The sequence below is a fragment of the Aythya ferina genome (assembly GCF_964211825.1).
Source record: "Aythya ferina genome assembly, chromosome: 1".
Lineage (NCBI taxonomy): Eukaryota > Metazoa > Chordata > Aves > Anseriformes > Anatidae > Aythya > Aythya ferina.
The window spans coordinates 206233063-206256571 of record NC_140296.1 but is presented as its reverse complement, the minus strand read 5'-3'; the positions used below and the strand labels follow the sequence as shown (position 1 = coordinate 206256571).

The following is a 23509-nucleotide window of genomic DNA, read 5'->3' as shown; positions in this document are numbered from 1 at the left end:
ACAGAAAGTTTTCTACTTTGCGCTCTTGTTTTGCTGCCAGGCAAATTCATTTTCTGCCGGTGGTTCTGTTTTTTTTTTTGTTGTTGTTGTTGCTTTTTTTTTTGTTTGTTTTTTATTTGTTTGTGTTTTTTTTTTTTTTCCCCCGTTGATTTCTTTTCTTGTTTCGGGGCCGTGGCGCGGGCACGGGACGCGCCGAGCCCTCCTCCGGCACGCGGCGGCCGCGGCTGGCGGGACGCGCTGGAGCGAGTGAAAGCCCTCGGCCGCGACGAAGGTTGCTGATTGTGGGACACGTTCTCGTTTTTCTTCGTTTCCTGTCTTCTTCTAATTAAAAGACATTCCTGGGAGGGGAGGGGAAGGGAGAGGGAGAGGGTCAGGGCAACGCCGCAGCCCTCAAGCCCCGTGGCGTGGCCGAGCCCTACCTGGGAGACAGGCGCCGTGCCGGTGCCGGAGCTATCGGAAGAGGCGGGTGAAGTCCCTCAGAGCCCAGCAGACCTGCTTACATTCCTCGGCGCTGCAGGACAAGAGGAAGGACGGCTGCGTTAGGGGAAGGACAGCCGGACCGGACGGGGACGTTGAGTCACAATTTTGGCTTCCCCAAAAGCTTGGGCGATGCCCTCCCGGAGTGGGGGGGGAGCGCAGACACACCCAGGACATGAAGGAAGCGCGGCGAGCCCCCAGCGCTGTCCTTGGGGTGCCACCCCGCAGCCCCCAGGGCTCAGAGCGGGGCTCAGCGATCCCACAGCGACTGGGAGGAGCGGGCAGGGCGTGTGCAAGGCGCCAGCACCCTGATGCTGCGTTTGCAGGAGAGGAAAAACCTGTCGGGGCTGGGAACTCCCCACGGCGCCGCGCTGGGAACGGCCGGGGCAGTGCCAGGGGTAAAATCCCTGCAGGACCCGGTGCCAGGGGACAAACCGTGCCCATGCGGGGTCTGAAACCCTCCAGGGGGGCTGCAAGGAACTGGAGGAGCAGCCCCGTAGGGATGGGCCCCGCTCAGCACCAGCGGCGTGGCTGGGGTTGGAATGGTCTGGGCAGGATGCGGGCGCTGGGGGTGGGTGAGGACGGCGAGAGAGGCGTTGAGGCTCCCCTCAGAAGTTGGGGGAACCCCCCCGAGATGGGTTTTTTCCCCCCCCCCTCAGCCTCACCTCGTGACCTGCTTGTGGAAGTCTGTCAGCTGCTTGTGTGTGACCTGGATGGCTCCTCCCGTCGTCTCCTTTGGTAAGCCCTTCAGGGAATTCTCCAGCCAGCGGCAAAACGTCTGCAGGAGGAGGAAGAAGAGGAGGAGGAGGATGATGAGGAGGAGGAGAGGCAGCAGCTCAGCACCACGGGACACCCCAGGAGAAAGCCACGCTCGATCCAAGCAGCTTTTGCCCCCAATCCAAGCAGCTTTTGCCCCCCAACCCATCACGAGGAGGACCCCCGGGGCCGCGCCGCGCGCCCCTCTCACCGGCCGGTCGATCTGCATGATCTCCCAGAGCACCTCGGCGACGTCGGGCAGGGTGTAGGGGGGCAGGCAGAAGCAGCAGGTGTGCAGCAGCTGGTTGACGAGCTGCTGGCCCAGCTGGTTCATCACCTGCCCGATCAGCTCCTTGCGCACCTCGAAGTCCTCCTCGTGCTGCAAGAGGGGGTGAAAAGAGGGTGAGGGGGTGCCGAGAAGCGGGCAGCACCCCAGGCATCTCACGGAATTGGAGAATCACAAAAGGATTGGGTCGGAAGGGAACTTAAAACCCATCTAATCCCAATTCTTTCCATCGTAGGGACCCCTCCCACCAGCCCCAGCTGCCCCCAGCCCCATCCAGCCCAGCCTTGGACACCCCCAGCTCCTCGGGGCAGCCTGCACCAGGGCCTCACCACCCTCAGAATTAAGAATTTCTTCCTAATCTCTAATCTAAACCTACCCACCACCCTCGTAATAAACAATTTCTTCCTAATCTCTAATCTAAACCTACCTTCCTCCAGATTAAAGCCATTCCCCGTGCCCCCCCCGACACAAAGTCCCTCCCCAGCCCTCCTGCAGCCCCCCCCAGGACGGCATCCCACGGGAACAGACCCCATCCTTGTCCCCCTCCTCCCCGGTGGGGGGGACACACTCACGTCGTTGGCCACCCCGGTGTGGATGAGGTCTCGCAGGAACTTCATGACGCTGCAGTTGGCATCCCGGTGGTCCAGGGTGGTGGCGGCGATGGCCCACTGCAGGATGGGGATCATCACCTGGCTGCGCAGCAGGGTGACGGGGCTGCGCTGGATGAACCTGCGAGGACACAGAGAGGGTGGGGGACACCAGGGGGTCACCAACACGGGACGGACGCGCTGCCCTGGTGGCACCGAGAAGGCTCCGGGAAGGAGAAGGGGGTGAAAAAGGGAGCAAAGAACCTGGCTGCCAGGCGGAAGAGGTCGTCCACGGTGTCCGGGTGGTTCTGGAGGCCGTTGGGCTGCTCGAGGAGTTGGAAGGTGGGGATGCAGAGCGCCTAGGAGGAGGAGGAGGAGGAGGGGAGAGGGGGTTTGTCAGCAATTAGCGGTCGTTACGGCGATTTTGGTTGATGAGACCCCGAGCCAGCCCCGTCGGCAGGAGGGAGGACAGGCAGAGAGACCCCACGGAGGGGGATGTTGGAGTCCAGCTCGGCCCTCCCCCTGTCCGAGCCCTCCTCTCCACCTGCAAATCCCCAGCACGGACCACGGGGAGCAGGTCAGAGCCTCATTCTCCCCACTATCACTGCTCCCACCACCCAGGGGACCTGCAGGGGGGGTTCCTGGCTCCCCCTGCCCTAACAGGACTCATCCCAAAGGCTCCGAGGACCCCCACTGCCCCCCCGGTGGGCGATTACCTGCAGCATGTCGAGCAGCCCCTGCCGGCAGCCCTCCTCCATGCCGTACTCGTCCACCAGGATGCTGCCCAGGTAGAGGAAGCAGGAGTGCTGGTGTGCCCGGTAGACGTTCACCATCTGCGGGGAGAGGCACGACGTGATGCCAGCCCACTGCAAACACCGCCCCCAGCCCCCCACTCAGAGCCCCCAGCCCTATTGGGGGCACATCCCAAGAGCACAGGGGCTGCCTGGGGGCTCTTCTGGCTCTCCGGAGCATCCTTGCACTGTGGGGACCCCAAGCGAGCGCAGGTTCCTCTCCTTCAGAGCTCAGCCCAGCCTAAAGCTGGGGGGCGTGGGGGCCACCGAGCTGAGCTCTGCCTCCCCGGGGGGGCTGCACGCTGCCACATCTCTTTGTATCCCTTTCAAAAATCACAGCCACGACCCCTGGTGGGGCTCACGGGCGGTTCAAAGCTCCCTGATGCCCACACGGGTTTGTGCAGGAGCTCGCGGCACTTTTGGCCATGTCCCTGTCCCTGTTCCTGTCCCCACAGCGGGGGCTGCTGCAGGGGGAGGTGACCCCCACCCCGGCAGACCCCACGTACCTGCGTGACCAGCGGCTGCAGCAGCGCGGCCGAGCCCTTGCCCACGCAGCGGACGGCGAAGCGCAGGCAGCGGCAGCAGCGCTCCACGATGCGGTTATCGGCACTGTGTTTGTTCAGGGTCTCCGACAGCACGGGCCAGATCTGTGCAGGGAGGGGAAACGTGAGAAAAGGAAACAGCATGCGAGACCCCGCCACGCCTCGGAGCGAAAAAAGGCCCAAACTGACCCAAAAAACGGCAGGGAGATGCCCCTCGGGTGCTGGTTTTGGGGTGTGTGAATTGGCTCCGACTCGGAGACGGGACCAGCGTGGCACCTCCAGCAGCACCGTCCCCCCACCCGACGTCTTCTCCCCACCCTAAAATTCCCCAAACTCACCTCCTGAATGACTTTTTGGCACGGGTGGATCTGCCCATTTTCGACAATGGGGTTGGTATGCCTGCGAAAGGCAGAGAAAGGTCAACCCCCCCTTCCTCTACGCCGTCGTTTTTGGGGGTAGAAAGGTAAGAAAAGGGGCTGGGAGGCCCAGCACCCACAGGAGCTGTGGGGAAGGGGCTCAGAGGGGCCAGGACCCCGCGCTCAGCCCCTGCTGTGGGGGCTGGAGGCTGTTAGCCCCGCTCAGGCTGCATCCCCTGTACCTAAAGATGACAGCGAGCCGGTCCAGGGGCACTGTGGGGTCTGAGGAGAGGCCGTTGCTCGGCTCCTGAGAGAGCAGCTGGAAGAAAAACGAAAGGTGGGGACATCAGGAATGTCATCCCTCCAGCCCAGGGACATTTCTTTGTTCTGGCAGGAGCAGCACCACGGATCCCAGCACGGAAAACCTTTACCCAGGACCTGAGTGGCTCCTGGTCTCGGCCACGTGCACGAGGGTTACCCCAAAAGCTCAGGGAGGCTTTTCCCTCTCCCTCTCCACACCCCGAGCCTCCTCTGGGCTCACCAAATCCGTCCCTGCTCTCCCTGACCCCAAAAAAGCCCCCAGATATAATGGGGGCGATAATCTTCCCCCAAAAAGCCCCCACGGCCCCATTTTGGGGAGCTGGCCCAGGCTATAAGCCACCGTCTGCCTTCGAGGGCAGCTCCTGGCACACGCGGGGGTCTCTGGGGAGCAGATTTTTCTCTCCCACCCTCCAGGTTCAGCATGGGGAGCCCATTTAAGCCCCCGGGGGTGCAGCAGGAGCCACGGGGCCGTACCTTCTTCAGCGCCATCACCTGCACGGCGCAGAGCTCGCTGAGGCACTCGGCGATCTTCTCCAGGGGCAGCCTGGCCAGCACCAGCGCGGTGCCTGAAACAGGAAAAAAAAGAAAAAAAAGGGGTCAGGAATCAGCACCACAGCCCCCAAATCCCCTCCTCAGCCCTTTAAGCACGAAGCCCTCAGCCCCACGGCCGCCCCGCTGTCGGAGGTGGGCACCCGAGCCCCTGGGGAGCCTCCGAGGCCCCGACGCGAGCGCATCCCGCTGCCCAAATCGTGTGGAAAATGATAAAAACCAGCAATTTTCTGCCTCCTGTGGCCAGCTGAGAGTTTTTAAAGGCCAGGAACCCACCCGGGATGTGGTTGGGGCACCGAGGGGCATTGGGTGCCCTTGGTGGTGCCAAGGGATGGGGTTTGGTGGTGGGGCTCAGGAGGTCAGACTGACGGCTGGGCTTGGTGATCTTGGAGACCTTTTCCCCTTTTCCTCTCTCCTTTTTTTTTTTTTTTTAAAATCCCTTTTTTTCTCTCCCTTTTTTTAATCCGTTCCTTTTCCTCTCTTTTGAATCCTTTCCCTTTTCCTCTCTTGAATCCCCCTTTTCCTTTTTTGAATCCCCTCCTTTTTCCTCTTTTTTTAAATCCCCTCCTTTTCCTCTTTATCTCTTCTTAAATCCCCTTTTTCCTTTTTTTACTCCCTTCCCTTTTCATTTTTTTAATCCCTTCCTTCTCCCTCCTTTTTTTTTAATCCCCTACTTATTCCTCTTTTTCTTTTCTTAAATCCCTTTTCCCTCCCTTTTTTTAATCCCTTCCTTTTCCCTCCCTTTAATCCCTTCCTTTTCCTTTCTTAAATCCCCTTTTTCCTCCTTTTTTAATCTCTTCCTTTTCCATCCTTTTTTTAAATCCCTTCCTTTTTACTCTCACTTTTTTTTTTTTCAACTATTTCAAACCTCCCAGCACCTCAAGTTCCGAGCATCTGCACGGCACGCAGACAACCCAGAGAGCCCTCTTTTTTTTTAATCCCCTCCTTTTCCCTTTTTTTTTTTTTTAAATCCCCTCCTTTTCCCTCCCTTTTTTTAATTCCTTCCTTTTCTTCTTTTTTTTTTTAATCCCCTCCTTTTCCCTCCTTTTTAATTCCTTCCTTTTCCTCTTTTTCTTTTCTTAAATCCCCTCCTTTTTCCTCTTTTATTAATCCCTTCCCTTTTCATTTTTTTAATCCCTTCATTTTCCCTCCCCTTTTTTTAATCCCCTACTTTTTCCTCTTTTTCTTTTCTTAAATCCTTTTTTCCTATTTTGTAATCCCTTCCTTTTCCCGTTTTTAATCCCTTCCATTTCCCTTTTTTAAATCCCTTACTTTTCCTTTTTTTTTTTATAAATCCCTTCCTTTCCCTCTTTTTTATCTCTTCCTTTTCCCTCCCTTTTTTTAATCCCTTCCTTTTCCCTCCCTTCTTTTCTTAAATCCCCTTTTTCCTCTTTTTTAATCCCTTCCCTTTTCATTTTTTTAATCCCTTCCTTTTCCCTTTTCTTAATCCCTTCCTTTTCCCTCCTCTTTTTTTACCCCTTCCTTTTCCCTCCTCCTCACTTTCTCCTCTTTCTCCAACTCCAAACCTCCCCGCATCTCACCCTCCAACCATCTCCACGCCACGCAGACCAGGGGTGGAGATTTTGGGCAAGCTCCGAGCCCGAAAACCACGCATCCCTGCCTCTCCTGCCCACACTCACCCTTGAGGAGCCCCACGGCAGCCTCTGGAGACAGCGTGAAGGAGTCGAGGGAGCGGGCGATCTCCAGCAGCCCGGTGAAGTGCTGCGCCATGTGGTCCCGGCACACGGAGCAGATGTTGTGGATGGCTTTGGCGGCAGCCGAGGCCAAGCGCCGGTCGCACAGCCCCTTCATCAGGTAGCCCAGAACGGGATCTGCAGAGCAAGGACAGCTCCGTGAGAAATTGGGGGGGTTAGCAGGGAGCTGGGGGGGTTTTACCCCGGGAGGAAACTCACCCAGGAACTGCGGGTTCCTGTCCACCACCTCGCTCATCTCGCCCACCAGCTCGATGCTGGTGTAGCGCACGGCGGTGTGCACGCTCTCGGGGAGCCGCACCACTCCCTCCAGCACCTCCACCAGCGTGGGGTTGTTCTCCCTGTGGAGGAAGGAAGAGGGATGGGATGAGGCCGTGGGAAGGGGCTCGATGTGCTCGCCCCCTCCCCATAAAGGTTGTCCCGAAAGGAGCTGGCTCGGTCGTAGGGGTGTGGGGTAACCACGGCTGGAGCAGGAGCCACCGGGCAGAGCCAGCTGCAAAGGGAAGCAGAGTGAGCCCGGGTGGAAAGAAATGAGAGAAGAACCCAGGGTGGAAAGGGAATCACAGGAAAACCCCAGGTGGAAAGAAATCACAGAATGATCCCAGGTGGAAATGAAATCACAGAATAAACCCCGGTGGAAAGGGAATCACAGAAGATCCCTGGGTGGAAATGGGATCACAAAATATCTCCAGGTGGTAAAGGAATCACAGAATGACCCCAGATGGAAGTGGAATCACAGAAGATCCCTGGATGAAAATAAATCACAGAGTAATTCCGGGTGGAAAGGAAATCAGAGAACAATCCCAGGTGGGAATAAATCACAGAATATCTCCAGGTGGAAATGAAATCAACAGAAGAGCCCCGGGTGGAAAGGGAATCACAGAAGATCCTGGGTTGGAAACACAGCCACAGAATAACCGCCAGTGGAAGTGGAATCAGAGAATAACCCTGGGTGGAAAGGGAATCACAGGAAAACCCCAGGTGGAAATAAATCAGAGAATAAACCCCAGTGGAAAGGGAATCACAGAAGATCCCTGGGTGGAAATGGGATCACACAATGTCTCCAGGTGGAAAGGGAATCAAGGAATGACCCCAGATGGAAATGAAATCACAGAATAAACCCCGGTGGAAAGGGAATCACAGAACATTCTGGATTGGAAACACAGCCACAGAATAACCCCAGGTGGAAAGGGAATCACAGAAGATCCCTGGGTGGAAAGGGAATCAGAGAATAACCCTAGATGGAAATAAATCACAGAATATCTCCAGGTGGAAATGGAATCACAGAATAACCCTGGGTGGAAAGGGAATCTCAGAGTAACCTTGGATGGAAATAAACCACAGAGTAATCCTGGGTGGAAAGGGAATCAGAGAATAACCCCAGGTGGAAATAAATCAGAGAATAACACGGGGTGGAAATGAAATCAGAGCAACCCCAGGTGGAAAGGGAATCAGAGAACAACCCCCACTGGAAATGGAATCACAGAAGATCCCTGGGTAGAAATAAATCACAGAGTAATTCTGGGTGGAAAGGGAATCAGAGAACAGCCCTGGGTGGAAAGGGAATCAGAGAATAACCCTGGGTGGAAATAAATCACAGAACATCTCCAGGTGGAAATGAAATCAACAGAATATCCCCCAGTGGAAAGGGAATCACAGAAGATCCTGGGTTGGAAACACAGCCACAGAATAACCCCCAGTGGAAATGGAATCACAGAATAACCCCGGGTGGAAAGGGAATCTCAGAGTAAAACTGGGTGGAAATAAATCAGAGAATAAACCCTGGTGGAAATGAAATCCACAGAAGATCCCTGGGTGGAAAGGGAATCACGGAATAACTCCAGGTGGAAATAAACCAGAGAATAACACGGGGTGGAAATGAAATCAGAGCAACCCCAGGTGGAAAGGGAATCAGAGAACAACGCCCAGTGGAAATAAATCACAGAGTAACCCCAGATGGAAAAGGAATCCCAGAAGGGGCTGGGCTGGGAAGGGAGTCCCAGAACCACCCCTGCTGGAAACACAGCCCCTGCACACCCCGGGCTGGGAGGGACCCCCAGGGATCACCGAGATGCCCATGGCATGAAAATGAAGCCTCCCCGGGCTCTCCCCAGGCCACCAGGAGGCTGCTGCCGATCCCCAGGTGGCCACCACGATCCCCAGGTGGCCACCACGGCACCAGCACTGCCTGCCCTCTCCGGGAGAGCAGGGCCCAGCTCCTGCTTTATCCCCAGCCCCGGAGGAACAAGGTCAGGGGGAGGCCGGCACTCTCGGAGGCGAAGCAGAAATAGAACTGGAGATAACGCCGGGCAGAGCGGCCTTGGCACAGAAAAAAGTGTCCAAAAACAATGAGAACAGAAAAAAAAAAAGGGGTTTGGATGCTTCCCGTGGTCCCAGCTCCATCCTGGGTCCCGTTCCCAGCTGGGAATTGAGACCCCAACCCCAACACGGGCAGGGGGTGCTGTGCCGGTGCGCTGCTCGACGTCCTGCTTGAGCTGAAGCAGGTTTTAAACGTGTGAATCCCGCTTTCTGCCTGGGAAAACCCAACCCCACGAGTGTCCTTGGGATATTGAGCAAACCCCATGGCTGTGGGGCCACCAGCAGGGCCAGCAGCACTCACTGGTCGACGCTCTTGGCGATGGAGGCCATGATGAAGAGGACAGCTTCCGTCACCTCCCAGGGCGGGTTCCCATCCTTCAGGGTGGCGTAGAGCTGGGGGAGGAGAGCTGGTCACAAAAAGAGCCACCACTGCAGCCCCCAGACCCTCCCCGAGACCTCCACCTCTTCCTCCCATCACGCCAACCCCCCTCCCTGCACGAAGCCTCGCTGGTCACAAAGCACCCGGCTGCTTTGGGATCCCCAAAACGCCAGAGCTGCTCCCCCCTAAACATCCCCAGCGCCTCTCTCGGCCTCTTCCTCGTGCTCGAGGAGGTGATTTGTGTGTGGGGGGGGCTTCCTCCTTGCTCTGAAGGCTCCCAGGGGGTGTTGTGAGGCCTGGATGGAGCCAGGAGGTGCAGGGCACGACAGGAGGAGTCCCACGGGGCCGGCAGCGCGGGGCAGAACCCACCTGAGCAAAGCACTCCACCGAGCCCACCAGGAAGATGAGATCCTTCACCAGGTCCGAGACCCGCATCCGGAACTCCCCAAAATCGTCCGTCTCCTCGGGGACACCCTCCTAGAGGAGAGCACGGAGAGCAGAGGTGTTAAAACAGCTCCTGGAGGCCCCTCGGCCACGCCAGCACACGAGCAGGAATCACATTTCAAGACAGAAACCCATCCCTGCTCCCCTCTCCCCAGGCAGAGGGGCTGGGAGGGGATTTTGGGGGGCAAAAGGAGGTGCCAGGCAGCAGTCTTAATTACTCCCAGCCCTCTCCCTGCAATTTTAAGTGTGGCAGCACCACCTGGAGTGCCCGAAAGCTCCGTGGGGAGCTGTTCCACCCTTACGTGGTCCGAGTCGAGCTGGCAGTGCCTGGCCAGAGCGTGGAGCAGGCGCTGGATGTAGGCTTTGAAGATGCTGTGGATCACCGCGTCGTCCGTCTTGTACAGGTGCTCCCCCAGCCGGTACCAGAAGTTGAAGGAGATTTCCACAACCTGGGCAGGAAGATTTAAAAAAAAAAAAAAAAAAGAATAAAATTATAAAAAAAAAAAAAAAAAGGCAGTGGCAGGAAGATTTAAAAAAAAAAAGAATAAAATTATAAAAAAAAAAGGCAGTGGCTCATCACCACTGGGGTGTTGGCACCACGTCCCGAGCTCCAGGGGGGACCTGGGGGGTCACACAGATTTTCCACGGGCAGAAATGCTTCTTCAGGCCACAAAAAAATGTGGCACCACTGCTGGTCACATAACAGGGGATTTTAAATCCACAGTTAGCCTGAAAACCTGCCGCCAGCCCTCTGAAGAGAGCAAAAATTATCCCTGGAAAAGTAAAACCAAAGAAGATATGCTGGCTGTCGCTCCTTCCAATGATAAATTTGTGTCCACACTGGCCATTTATTTTTTTGGGGAGCTCTGGGTCCTCCCGAGCACAAGGTTATGGCCGAGGGAGACCACAAAGGGGGCTGCTGGCACCCACAAAGCGCCCACCCCGCTTTTATCTGACAAAGACAAAGCCAGCAGGAGCTAAGTTACAGCCCCGTGAGGTTTAAACCAAGAGGATGAAGCCCCCAGCACCCCTCCCAGGATGATTTCCCACTGCCTCAGCCTCGGGTGAGCCAATTTGGGTGCCGGGAGGAGCAGCACCCACCTCGTACTGCGGGTGGCCCGCGCAGATCAGCAGCAGCTCCAGCGTGCGCAGGTCGCCCAGCCCTTGGCCCGGCGTGCAGACAATTTTGTCCAGGAAGGTCTCACAGAGCTCAGTGAACACACGGCAGTAATTGAGCACCCTGGAGAGGGGAGAAACGGGGTGAGAAATGTTCCAGGAGGGTCTGTAAGGGCGTTGTGCCGGGGATGGGGGCTCTCGGGTGCTGCAGGAATCCCCACGTGGTTGTGGGGAGCTGGGGGGGGGACTCTGCTCGAAGGGAACCAGTGGTAGGAGCAGAGGGAACGGCCTCGAGTTGTGCCAGGGGAGGTTGAGGTTGGAAATGAGGAGAGATTTCTGCTCAGAAAGAGCAGGCAGGCGTTGGGACGGGTTGCCCAGGGAGGTGGGGGAGTCCCCGTCCCTGGGGGTGTTCAGGGAGAGGTTGGGGCTGGTGCTTGGGGACAGGGTTTGGTGGTGACAGTGGTGGGAGGGGGGTGTTGGACCAGATCTTTTAGGGCTTTTCCAGCCCTAATGATTCTAGGATTCTATATCAGAAGCTCTGAAGTACCTTCAGGTCAAAGGTACACATTATTTGGACCTCGTCCACCCACGGAGTGAGCAGGGGCCAGGTGAGAAATGGGGCATGAGGAGCTCAAAATCCCCGGGGTGGAAGCAGCAGGACAGCAGCCTCCACCCCCAAAACCTTCCCAAACCTCTCAGTTTTGAAATGGAAGCTGGAAGGAAAGGGGCTGGCCACGGGGTGGGCTCACCCCAAAGAGGCTGTGCCCACCCACAACACTTTAAATGGTGAGGAATTGAGCAAATTCTCCTGGTGTTTGTGATAAAACACTGGTGGAGGTGGAGAACTGGGGGGTCTCCGGTTGGGGGGCAGCCAACACAGCTTTCAGCGTGGTTTTTGGGGGCTTCAGAGGTTTTTGGGGCAGGAAGGCTGCGGGATTTTAAGGTTCACCCCTTCTGGGCACGATGCAGAGCGCCACCCCGGGGCACGCAGCGCTGCAGCGGGGCGGGGAATCCCCCAGCTCGCTTCGTTTGCAGCCTCTGCTTTGCACCAGAGGTTTTGGAGCGCCTCAACGAGCAGCACGGGCTCCAAAAAATAACCCCGGGCACTTCGTTACCGCCGGGAGTTGACTCACTTGTCCAAGTCCTCCCTGGCCACGGCCATGTGGTAGGCGCTCTCCAGGGTGAGGACGCCCTGGAAAAGCTGCAGGGCCAGGGGCAGGTTGGTCTCCACGTTCTCGATGGCGTAGAGGGCCGAGCAGACGCAGTCCGAGGCGGCTTCGTGGAGGTTCGAGGAGGTTTTGTCCTGTTGCTGCCAAAAAAAAAAAAAAGAAGAAGAAGCAGAAGTGAGCCCCGGGGTGGCGCTGCCAAGCCCTCGTGTCGGCGCCGTGGCTTTTGGAGGGTTTCCTCCAGCCCCTGCACAACCCTCGCACAAGCACGGAGGGGAGAGGTGGAATATGGACCGCCGTGGTGGGCTGGGGAGGGGGAATTTGGGTCCCATTTGGCAGGAAATGGTGCAAAGCTGCTGGAGCAAACGCCCCGAGCAGTCGAGGAGGGAGACGAGGGTGCGGCTCCGCGGGTGCCTCTCGCCTGGGGTCTCAAAGCATCCAAACCGCAGCCCACCCAGCCTCACAGCACCCCCCCGGGACAAACATCGGGCTTAAAAACGACACCAGCAGGAGGGGAAGGTCCCCTGGGGCACGGGTTCCTGCCCTGATATCGTCTGCCCTTTCCCCCCGCTGACCGAGGGCCCTCGTTTGCATGTGCCGTTGGTTTCCTTGCACGGATGCAAATGAAGGTGCCCTCGTTTGCAGCCCTCGTTTGCAGCCCTCGTTTGCAGCCCGAGCTTCCTCCCTCCTGCAGGAATCGCTGCTCCTCGGGTGCTCTTTCACCGCCCCACCGGGCTCTCCAAACCCTCCCCTGGTCCACGGGGCTCAGGGGCTCTCCCACGTGCCCAAAAAAACCCCCTCGGGGAGCTGACGTTCTGAGGCAAAACTTCAAAAAGGGAATTTATGAAGCGTTTTGGTGAAAATCCAGAGAAAAAAGCAGCGGTGAATTTAGTGCTAAGCAGATGAAATCAACACCTGGTGCTTTCTCCAAGCCTTTGAATCCCAAAACAACCCCCTTAAAGCAGGAAGGGGGCTGAGGAGGTGGAAGCGCTGCTCGGGCGTTTCTGCTCGCTCCCAAAAGCTCTGCCAACGCCGCACCTCCCCCAAGTGATGGGCTCTGGTAGAGTTGTGCCTTTCCCAGAAGGTTTCACCCCAAATTAGGGAAGCTTTTCTGCCTTTTATTGAGCTCTGCTGCCCAGTTCTGTGCTGCTACGGAGGAGCCCCACGAGGTTTTAGAGATCCAGGCCCCCTCCCGGACCACGACGGAGGCACCTCGGGTCCCTCTGGTCCCAGAACTGATTCCAGGAATTGCTCCAGGTCCGAGTTTGCTCTGGAAAAACAACCCCAGGCCTGAAAAACTCACCAGCACCTCGAAGAGCAGCGACAGCAGCTTGCTGTTGGCCATGAAGGTGCTGTCCAGGACGCCCAGGTTGAACCAGCTCCCCAGGCACCGGAAGATTTTGATGAGCATCTTCTCGTCGTTGCCCGCTTTCTCCACGCACGTCATCTGCAGGGGTGGGAGAAGGAAGGAGTGCTCAGGACCCCAGCACGTAATTTCAGACAAAAAAACGACTTTTGGGAGGCCGTCCTGGAGCTTCTACACCAAGAACCAGCCCTGGTGCTCATCCCCCCGAGGGTGCACAGAACCCTCGGCGGTGCTGGAGCCACACAGAGGGGTGCAGATCCTGCAGGTGGGTGTTGTACGCCAGCCTAGTCGCCACCAAAAATATTTAAAAGCCCATTTTCCGACTCAAAAAAGTGATTTTCGCACCCAAATCCTACACGGGAAACTGAGGTTTGCTCCTCAGGCAGCTGGTTAAAGTCCCCGGGCGGGGGTTTTTTGGGAAACGAGGGGAAACGACCGCTCCTCTCCCCAAAAAGGAGAGGGTGAGAGGGGCACGGTTCCTTTCCCTCTTTAAACCCAGACACAAAATGGTGAAAACTTAACGGGAAGCTCGAGAAATTAAGGCCTGGGCTTCGTTTTAGCCAGAGGATCAGGCTGGCTGCTCATCTGCGGGACTCAAATAACACCAAAGGGCACGAGAAGGCTCTCTTGGGAAGGGAGGAAGCCAGGATGGCACGGGGAGGATTCACTCATCCCAGAGCTCACCCTCTGCTGCCCTGACTTTTTGAGGCTCCCAGCACCCAGATCCCGGAAAATGTGAAAGGGGAAGCCCCTGGGGACAAGCCAGGAGGTTTGCCACGGGGACAGTTGGAACACGGTCACAGCAAAGCCCGGTTTTGGCAGCAGCAAACACGCCGTGGAGATAAATCTGTAGCCTTGGCTGGTCGCAGCAGGGTGAGGATCAGGAGTGTACCAGGCTGGAAGGGGCGTGAGAAAAGGAAGCCGAGTCTCTAAGGATCTCTCTGAGGGGTTGGTGACAATACCTGTGTGTGCACACCCCGAAACAGGCCGGGGTTCTCTCATTTCACCCCAAAAAATAACCCCAAACTGCTGCAGCCTGCGCAGGAGGCGGGTCCCAGCCACCCACTGGAGCCCAGCTGTGAGATCGAAGAGGTTTTCCTGAACTTACTGAGTGCCCAGACGAATCCTGGGGTGGTTTGGGTTGGCAGGGACCTCAAAAATGAGCGGGCTCCAGCCCCCTGCCACAGCAGGGACACCCCCCACCAGCCCCGGCTGCCCCCAGCCCCGTCCAGCCTGGCCTGGAGTGGAGAGCGGGCAGCAGAGACCCCAAAAAAGAGGACAAAACCACCAGAACTCCCTCAATTCTCAGCCCAGCACTAACAGGAGCCTGAGCGTGACGGGTTAGGACTTCATTCTGCTCAGCGCCAGCCCTATAAAAGCAGTTTGGATGCATTTTTTTCCCTCCTCCAGCTTTGATCACAGCCCGGAGCGACCCAAATCGGTGACGTGGAGGGAGAAGCAGCTCCTCCAGCTCCCCGAGCAGCCGGGCAGGACTCTTACCAGCAGCGAGACGACCGTGCTGGAGTAGTAAGCCAGGTCCTCGATGATCTCGGTGCGCCGGTTGGCCCCGATGCGCAGGGAGCGGCTGTGGACCTCCTCGGGCAGCACCGTGAGGATCTCCAGCAGGAAGGGCAGCGAGGTGACATCGTTGCTGTACCTGGCAGGAAGGAGAGGTGCGAGGGGTGAAGGCAGAGAAAATGAAGGGAAACGGGTGAAAATTAAGGAAAATGGGGCGGGTGAAGGGAGCCGGAGGGCTCAGGGTGGTGGCAACCGAACCCGACCTCGATGTTCGGTGGGATAATGCTGAGAGGGGTCCAAAAGGAACAAAGTCGGGGGTGAGGGAAGCCCCTGAGGGTCAGAGAGCTGCGTGTTTTATCACACAGAGCCAGGAGCAGCCTCTCCTCCACCCCCCCGAGGTGCTTTTATTGATTGGGAAACAGAAACTCCCCTTGCGGTGGGAACACGGGGCCCCGACGCGGCTCCTCCCCAAAAATATCCCCCAAAATATCACTTACTTCTCAACCAGTGTCTGCACGCAGCCCTTCCAAGAAGCCATCTGCAGGGCGAGGTCTGCGATTGCTAAAGCAAGCTGGAAAAGGAGAGAGAACACGGCTCAGGGGGGGCGAATCCCAAACCCACCCAAAGGTGGGCATCAGGGCCCCACACCACGCTCAGCCCCTTCAAAAAAGGGGTTTCCCGAGCGGTATTGGCACCTTACGCCTTGCTGCTGCCCGATTTAGCCACAGGGAATCCCCAAATTTCCCAAATTCTACTCGCTGGGTGCTTCTGGAGCAGCCATGCTGGCTCCTTGGCTCCTCTGGAGGAGCCACACGGGGTCGTGCGGGGCAGGGAACAAAACCCGACCCCCTCGTGCTGTCACACACCTCTGCCCCCTGATTCCCCACCTAGAGAAAATTATTTCGGGCTTTTTATTATTTCAGGAGCACTGCAGGCTCCTTTCCTTTATTGTTTTGTCAACGCCACCAGCTTAACCAAAATCTTTGGGGAAAAAGTGGATTGGGGACGATCATCCCCATCGCCCTGCACCTCCCCACGGGAGCCCGTGATCCTCTTGATCCTCCCCGCTGGGTTAATTCAAGATTTCGCTGGGTTATTTCAAGATTTAAAGCCTCACCCTGGGCTGTGGTGATGAAAAAGGGATTTCCCAGAGAGAAGAACCCCGTGGGGTGTCCCCGACACCGCGCCCTGGGAGCGGCCGGGCCCTGCTCCCTTCCCTCTCCCAGCAGGGCCATAAAAATGGGTGGTGAAGAAAGGAAATCGGGAACGAGCACGGGTGGAGGATTTTGTGCTGGGAGAGGCGGTTGAACGCCTGCAGCAGTGCCTGGGGTGGAAAAAAAGTGGCAGGGGGATGCCCGAGGGCTTTGGCTCGGGGAAAAATCAGCGGTGGCAGAGGTGGAGGCGGCCACGGGGAGCACGGCGCGTGGCGTTGGGGGATCCTACACCAAAAAAGGACGGAGCCTGGCCACCAGTTGCCCCCAAACTGGGCTGGAACCGGGCGCGTCGAACCCCCGGGGTGAATTTTCCTTACCTGGGTGACGATGACGGGCGAGAGATCTTTCAAATTCTGGATGTGGGAGAGCAGCGAGTCGCGCAGGGAGGCGTGCGAGTCGGTGGGCAGCTCGTAGAAGGAGGTCTGGATCTTCATCTTCATCGTCTGCGCCGCGAAGTAGCACGACTCCACATCCTGACGGATCTGCAGCAGCTGGTCCGAGATCTCCCAGGCGTGAACCTGCGGGGAGACGGAGCCCCAAAATAAATTCTCTCCCCTTGATTTTCGCCCGAAAATGTCCCCTGGTTTTGTTTTTTTTCTGCCCTAAAACGCCCGCTGGTTTTGGTTTTTTTCGCCCTAAAACGCCCGCTGGTTTTGGATTTTTTCACCCTAAAACGCCCGCTGGTTTTGGGTTCTTTTCGCCCTAAAACGCCCGCTCGTTTTGGTTTTTTTTCGCCCTAAAACGCCCGCTGGTCTTATTATTTTTTCGCCCTAAAACGCCCGCTGGTTTTGGTTTCTTTTCTGCCCTAAAACGCCCACTGGTTTTGTTTTTTCTCGCCCTAAAACGCCCGCTGGTTTTGGATTTTTTCACCCTAAAACGCCTGCTGGTATTGTTATTTTTTCGCCCTAAAACGCCCGCTGGTTTTGGGTTCTTTTCGCCCTAAAACACCCGCTGGTTTGTTTTTTTTTTTCGCCCTAAAACGCCCGCTGGTTTTGTTTTTTTTTTTTTCACCCTAAATGCCCCCTGGTTTTGGTTTTTTTTGCCCTAAAACGCCCGCTGGTATTGTTATTTTTTCACCCTAAAACACCCGCTGGTTTTGTTTTTTTCGCCCTAAAACGCCCACTGGTATGGGTTTTTTTTCACCCTAAAACGCCCGCTGGTTTTGGGTTCTTTTCGCCCTAAAACGCCCGCTGGTTTTGTTTTTTTTCGCCCTAAAACGCCCACTGGTTTTGGGTTTTTTCCGCCCTAAAACGCCCGCTGGTTTTGGATTTTGGAATAAACGGGGATTTAGTAGGGGAATCAAAAACGGCAGTTTTTGGGGCGCTGAGCCACGGCCTCAGTGGTGCGGGAGGAAAATGCCGCAGGAGGAGGAGGGAGCTCACCAAAAAGGGGTGAAAAAGCTCAGAAAATGGTTGAATTTTGGAGATTTGGGGGATTTTTTTGGGGGCGCAGGGTTCCCGAGCATCCCAGGGGTGTTAGGGGAGGATCCAGCCCCGCTTTGTGGTCAAACAGCATCCAGGGAGTCCTGGAGGCAGCGAGGGTTTAAAATAATGTTAAAATAGGGAATTTTGGTCCAATTGAGGAGGAAAAAAGGTTTTGGGAGATGCCCCGGGTGTCAACGGCATGCGGAGAGCTCGTTTTGGGGTCGGCCGAGCCCCCAAAAGTGGCCGTGCCCTGCCCCGAGGAGCAGGACCTGGACACGAGGCTGGAAACCGCGCCAGGAGCCCGTGGGAAGAGATGGGAAAATCCCCAAAAATCAGGAAAAGACGAAAATTTGGGGAGTTTCTGGTGTCTGAGGGGGCACGGCACGCTGATCCCAATGTGGGACGCTCCCCTCCCGACCCAAAAAACCCCAAATTTGGGTCCAGGACCCCGCAGGCACAGTCCTGGGGTGGCCCCGAGCCCCCCTTTGCCGTCCCGGGGCCAAGGAAGGGGGAGGTGCAGCCACCCCAAAAGGGGCACCACGGGACCCCAAAATGCCTTGGGGTGTCCCAAAAAGGGTTTTGGGGTGTCCTGGGGGGGGGCAGAGAGAGGCAGGGGCAGCGTCCCCACAGCAGGGCACGAGGGATGGGTGAGAATTTGGGGGATTCCCACTTACAGGGTTCCACTGGGGGCCCGAAGCAGGGATTTAGGGTCAGGGAGGGACCCAGCTGAATGGGATGTAGGTTCAGGGTGTTGGGGTGCCCCAAAAGCCCCCAAAGACCCCAAAAGGGGGGGTATGGGGGGCTGGGATGGGCCCCCCAGGGACTGGGCACGACTCCAAAGCAGGCGGCGGTGCCGGAGCCCCCCCAGGAATAATCCCAAAACCCCCCCAAACCCAGTATTATGAAGCCCCCTCCCAACCCCAAAAAATAGCCCCCCCAAGAGCAATCCCAAGCTTGCCCTGTTCCTGAAGCCCCCCCAAATCCCATATCTTGGACATTGCCCCCAAATCCCATATCCTGGACCCCCCCAGCTCAACCTGGGGTCCCCCCACACCCCATATCCTGGACACCCCCCCCCCCAAACACGACCCCAAACCCCATACCCTGCCCCCTCCAAACCTGATCCTGCCCCCCCCCAGCCCAATATCCTGGGGGGTCCCCAACCCCCTTATCTCAGGGCCCTCCCCCTAAACCTGATCCTGGGAACCCCCCGGCCCCATATCCCAGAGCCCCCCCCTAATATTAATCCTTCCCCCTCCCCCAAACCCCATATCTGGGAGCACCCCCAGGCATATTCCTGACCCCCCCCACCCAAGACCCCAAATCCCAGAGTCCCCCCCCTCCCCGGCCATAACCAGGGCCCCCCCAGGCCCCTTCCTGACCCCCCCCAAACCTATACCTGGTCCCCAACCCCCAGGCCTCTTCCTAAGCCCCCCCCCAAACCCCATATCCCAGAGGCCCCCCCCAAACCCTATACCTGGGACCCCCTCAGCCCCTTCCCAACCCCCCCCAGGCCTGAACCGAGGCCCCCCCAGTCCCTAACCAGGACCCCCCCGGACCCCTTCCCGGTCCCCCCAAAACCCCATACCCGGTCCCCACCCCCCCAGGCCTCTTCCTAAACCCCCCCCCCAAACCCCATATCCCAGAGCCCCCCCCCCCAAACCCTATACCCAGGACCCCCTCAGCCCCTTCCTAAGGCCCCCCAGTCCCTAACCAGGACCCCCCCAGCCCCCTTCCTAACCCCCCCCAAACCCTATACCTGGTCCCCACCCCCCCAGGCCTCTTCCTAACCCCCCCCCAAACCCCATATCCCAGAGACCCCCCCAATACTCAGGACCCCCCCAGCCCCTTCCTAGGGCCCCCCAGTACCTACCTGGGACTCCCCCATTCCCCTTCCCGACCCCTCCCCAACCCCATACCCGCTCCCCACCCCCCAGGCCTGTTCCTAAACTCCCCCAAACCCCATATCCCAGAGCCCCCCCCCCCCAAGACCCTATACCCAGGGACCCCCCTTTCCCTAACTGGGACTTCCCCAGACCTGAACCGAGGCCCCCCCAGACCCCTGCCTGACCCCCCCCAACCCCATACCCGATCCCCACCCCCCCAGCCCCCTTCCTAACCCCCCCCCAAACCCTATACTCGGCCCCCCCCCAGCCCCTTCCCAAGCCCCCCCAGTCCCTACCTGGGACTCCCCCATTCCCCTTCCCGACCCCTCCCCAACCCCATACCCGCTCCCCACCCCCCAGGCCTGTTCCTAAACCCCCCCCAACCCCCCCCATTGCCCCCAATCCCCCCCCCATTACCCCCCCACCCCCCCCAGCCCCCTCCCCAACCCCCTCCCACCCCCCTCTCACCGATCTCTGCAGCTCCCCCAGCCAGCAGCTCGCCCTCTCCTTGCCGCTGGGGTCGGGGTCGTGGTAGAGGGCCTGCACGGCCTGGTAAACCAGCTGCAGGCTGGGTTTGGCCCCTCCGGCCTCCATGGCGCCTCCTCGGCCGCCCCCTCAGCGCCTCCCGCCGCCCGCCGCCATCTCCTGGCCCCGCGCCGGTACCGGGACGCGGCGGTGCACCCCTTAAACCGCTCCCCCCCACCCCCAAAACCCCCCTCACCACCCCGCCGCTTGCTCCTATCCCCCCCCCCCCCCCCCAAAGCCTTCCGACCGCTCTGCCGCCGCCCCCAGGTTTTCCCCGGTGCTCCCGGTTCCTTCTCAACGTCGCCGTTTTCCCCGCTCCCGGTTGCCGGTGAGGCCGCGAAACGTTGGGGGGGGGGGGGGGCGGAACGTTGGAGGCCGGAACGGTGTCGGCGAGGGGTTGGGGGTGCGGCGGGCAAAAGGGGCCGGGTGCGCCCCACGCGGAAGGGAGGCGGCGGGAAGCGGAGGGGGGGGCGGGGCTTAAAGGGGGGGGGGGCGGGGAGGGGGTGGCCGCTGGGGGGCGGCCCAGTTCGCCCAGTTCGCCCAGTATGGGCGGTGAGCGGGCGGCGCGGGGCGCTGGTGGGCCGGTTAGCTGGTTGGACGGCCGGCACAGTTAGCCCGGTGGCCGGCCGGCCCAGTTTGCCCAGTTAACAGCCTTCCCAGTTATCCCAGTTACCCAGTTACCCAGTTATCCCAGTTATCCCAATTCCAGTTATCCTAATTTTCCCAGTTATCCCAGTTATCCCAGTTACCGAGTTATCCCAATTATCCCAGTTATCCCAGTTATCCCAATTCCAGTTATCCCAATTTTCCCAGTTATCCCAGTTATCTGGTTGTCCAGTTATCCCAGTTATCTCAGTTATCCCAGTTGTCCCAGTTACCCTGTTGTTCCAGTTATCCCGATTATCCCAGTTATCCCAATTTTCCCAAGTGTCCCAGTTATCCCAATTACACCACTTAGCCCAGTTACCCAGCTGTCCCAGTTACCTGGCTATCCCAGTTTTCTCAGTTCCCAGTTATCCCAGTTATCTGGTTGTCCAGTTATCCCAATTATCTCAGTTATCCCAGTTATCCCAGTTACCCAGTTGTTCCAGTTATCCCAATTATCCCAGTTATCCCATGTTATCCAGCTATCCCAATTATCCCAGTTATCCCAATTTTCCCAGTTATCCTGGTTATCCCAGTTTTCCCAGTTATCCCAGTTCCTGGCCATCCCAGTTATCTGGTTATCCCAGTTACCTGCTTGTCCAGTTGTTCCAGTTATCCCAGTTATTCCAATTACTCCAGTTATCCAGTTGTCCCAGTTACCCAGTTATCCCAGTTATCCAGTTGTCCTAGTTACCCAGTTTTCCCCATTGTCCTGCTGCCCCAGTTACCCAGTTACCCAGTTGTCCCAGTTGTCCAGTTGTCCAGTTGCCCCAGTTACTCCAGCCCCATTAGCCCGGCCCAGTGGGATCCCATTAAACCCAGTGGGATCCCATTGTCCCAAACACTGCTCCATTGTTCTCAGTTGATCCCATTAACACAGTGGATCCCGCATTCCCAGTGGGCTCCCATTATTCCCAGTGGATCTCATTATCCTTGGTGGGAGCCCATTATCCCCAGCGAGATCCCATTATTCCCAGTGGGATCCCATTTTACCCAGTGGGATCTCATTAACTCCAGTGGGTTCCCTCATTCCCAATGGGATCCCATTAACCCCAGTGGATCCCATCACTCCAGGGGATCCCATTAACCCCAGGGCGATCCCATCACCCCAGAGGATCCCATTAACCCCAGGGGGATCCCATTAACCCCAGTGGATCCCATTAACCCTAGGGGGATCCGATCAACCCCAAAGGATCCCATCAACCCCAAGAGGATCCCATCAACCCCAGTGGATCCCATTAACCCCAGGGGGATCCCATTAACCTCAGGGGTTAATTGCCAAAAGTGAGGAAAACCCAATTTCTTTCCCAATTTTAGGTTTTGCCCGTCAGAAGGAACCCCACGTCTGGGCTGGGGTTGGCGGTGTTTGGGGTCGGGGAGGTGACACAGTGGGACCCCAGCAGGACCCCAAAGCCTGCGGGGGGTCCCAAAGACCCCCAGAGATATGCCAAGGCCCCAAGGAGGCCCCGAAATCCCACAGGGACACCCCTGAACCCTGTAGGGACAACCCAAAGTCCTACAGAGAGACCTCAGGCCCCACAGATATGCCAGTATCCCATTGGGAGACCCCCAAACCCCACAGAGACGTGCCAATGCCCCATAGAAAGCCCCCCAAACCCCATAGAAGGCCCCAAAGTGTCATAGAAGGCCCCATAGAAGGTCCCAACAGCCCATAGAAGGCCTCCAAATACCCCATAGAAGGCCCCAAAACTCCATAGAAAGCCCCATAGAAGGCCCTAACAGCCCATAGAAGGCCCCCAAAACCCCACAGAAGGCCACAATGCCCCATGGAAGCCCCCCCAAAAAACATAGAAGGCCCCAACATTCCATAGAAGGCCCCAATGCCCCATAGAAGGCCTCAAAAACCCCATAGAAGGCCCCAAAGCTCCACAGAAGGCCCCAAAGTCCCACAGCAGACCCCCAAATCCTCCAGAGATCTCACAGGGAGATGCCAAAACCCCATGGGAGACCACAGAACCCCATATAGACACCCCTAAACCCCACAGAGAGACCCCAGAGCCCCATAGAGGCGTGCCAGAGCCCCAAGGAAACCTCAGAGCCCCCCACCCCAGAAGACCCCAAATCCTCGTAGGAGCCCAAAGAGCCCCACAGCGACACCCCAGGCCCCACACAGAGGCCTCAAAGCTCCACGGGAGACCCCCTAAAGCCCACTGAGGCCCCAAAGCCCTGCGGGGAGATGTCAAAACCCCCCAGGAGACCCCAAAGCCCCCCCCAGGGGTCCCCTAAACCCCCCAGGGACCCCATATTCCTTGTTCTCCTCCTGTCCTCATCACCACTACCATCACCGTCTTCCTCCTTCCCCTTCTCCTCCTCATTGCCACCATCACCATCACCATCCTCCTCCTCCTCATCATCACCATCCTCCTCCTCCTCCTCTTCCTCCTCCTCCTCGTCCTTTTCTTCCTCCTCCTCCTCCTCCTCCTTTTCTTCCTCCTCCTTTCTCCTCCTCCTCCTCCTCCTTTTCTTCCTCCTCCTTCCTCCTCCTCCTCCTCCTCCTCCTTCTCCTCTTCCTCCTCCTCCTTTTCTTCCTCCTCCTTCCTCCTCCTCCTCTTCCTCCTCCTCCTCCTCCTCCTCCTCCTCCTCCTGTCCCCATCCCTGGGCATCACTGGGGCCCCACGCTTGTGCTAAAGAACTCCGAGGCATTTTATTTTATTTTATTTTATTTTATTTTATTTTATTTTATTTTATTTTATTTTATTTTATTTTATTTTATTTTATTTTATTTTATTTTATTTTATTTTATTTTATTTTTATTTTCACCCTTCCCTCCCCTCCCCTCCTGTCCCTTCCCCTCCCTTTCTTATTTTTTTCCATTTTCCTTTTCTCTCTCCTTTTTTTCTTTCCTTTTTTTCCTTTCTAGGCCCACATCTTTGGGCTTCTTGGGGTCTGCTTGCTCCCCCCACTGTGGTTACCCCCCAAGCCAGAATCCCCCAAGCCACCACCATGAGCCCACCCGTGTGCCAATACCGGGGGCCGCCATGAATTTAGTGCCAAAAAGCAGCAAAAACCAGCAAAATGAGGCTGGCCGGTTGCTTCCACACTTGTGTATACACAAAACATCACCACACGGCCACGGTAAATCGGGAGGGAATCCCAGAGGGAAAAGGAA

At 57.5% G+C, this 23509-nt stretch overlaps 2 protein-coding genes across 2 annotated transcripts in view; one reads left to right on the top strand and one right to left on the bottom strand.

Annotated features, from left to right (window-relative positions):
- TNPO3 (transportin 3) lies at positions 1–19862 on the bottom strand. Its single transcript, XM_084506774.1, has 23 exons — positions 19678–19862; positions 16217–16417; positions 15183–15256; positions 14668–14824; positions 13105–13248; positions 11769–11944; positions 10621–10759; positions 9822–9968; positions 9445–9552; positions 8998–9089; positions 6579–6718; positions 6306–6497; positions 4591–4682; positions 4038–4114; positions 3778–3838; positions 3404–3544; positions 2823–2939; positions 2371–2465; positions 2092–2248; positions 1445–1612; positions 1143–1255; positions 420–511; positions 1–338 (listed from the first exon to the last, which is right to left on the bottom strand). Exons 1-22 carry the CDS (start codon positions 19801–19803, stop codon positions 451–453), a joined length of 2778 nt encoding a protein of 925 aa, XP_084362900.1. The 5' UTR covers positions 19804–19862; the 3' UTR covers positions 1–338; positions 420–450.
- The window catches only part of SND1 (staphylococcal nuclease and tudor domain containing 1), a 280994-nt gene that overhangs the window by 243303 nt on the left and 14182 nt on the right, over positions 1–23509 (top strand). The window lies entirely within an intron of this gene.

Bases quoted from the DNA above. Each gene is read 5' to 3' on its own strand.
- TNPO3 (XM_084506774.1), bottom strand. From the start codon at position 19,803: ATGGAGGCCGGAGGGGCCAAACCCAGCCTGCAGCTGGTTTACCAGGCC. The intron at 13,249-14,667 runs GTAAGAGTCCTG...CCACCCCTGCAG, and splicing joins GCACGGTCGTCTCGCTGCTG to ATGACGTGCGTGGAGAAAGC. The intron at 2,466-2,822 runs GTAATCGCCCAC...TCCTCCTCCTAG, and splicing joins GGCTGCTCGACATGCTGCAG to GCGCTCTGCATCCCCACCTT.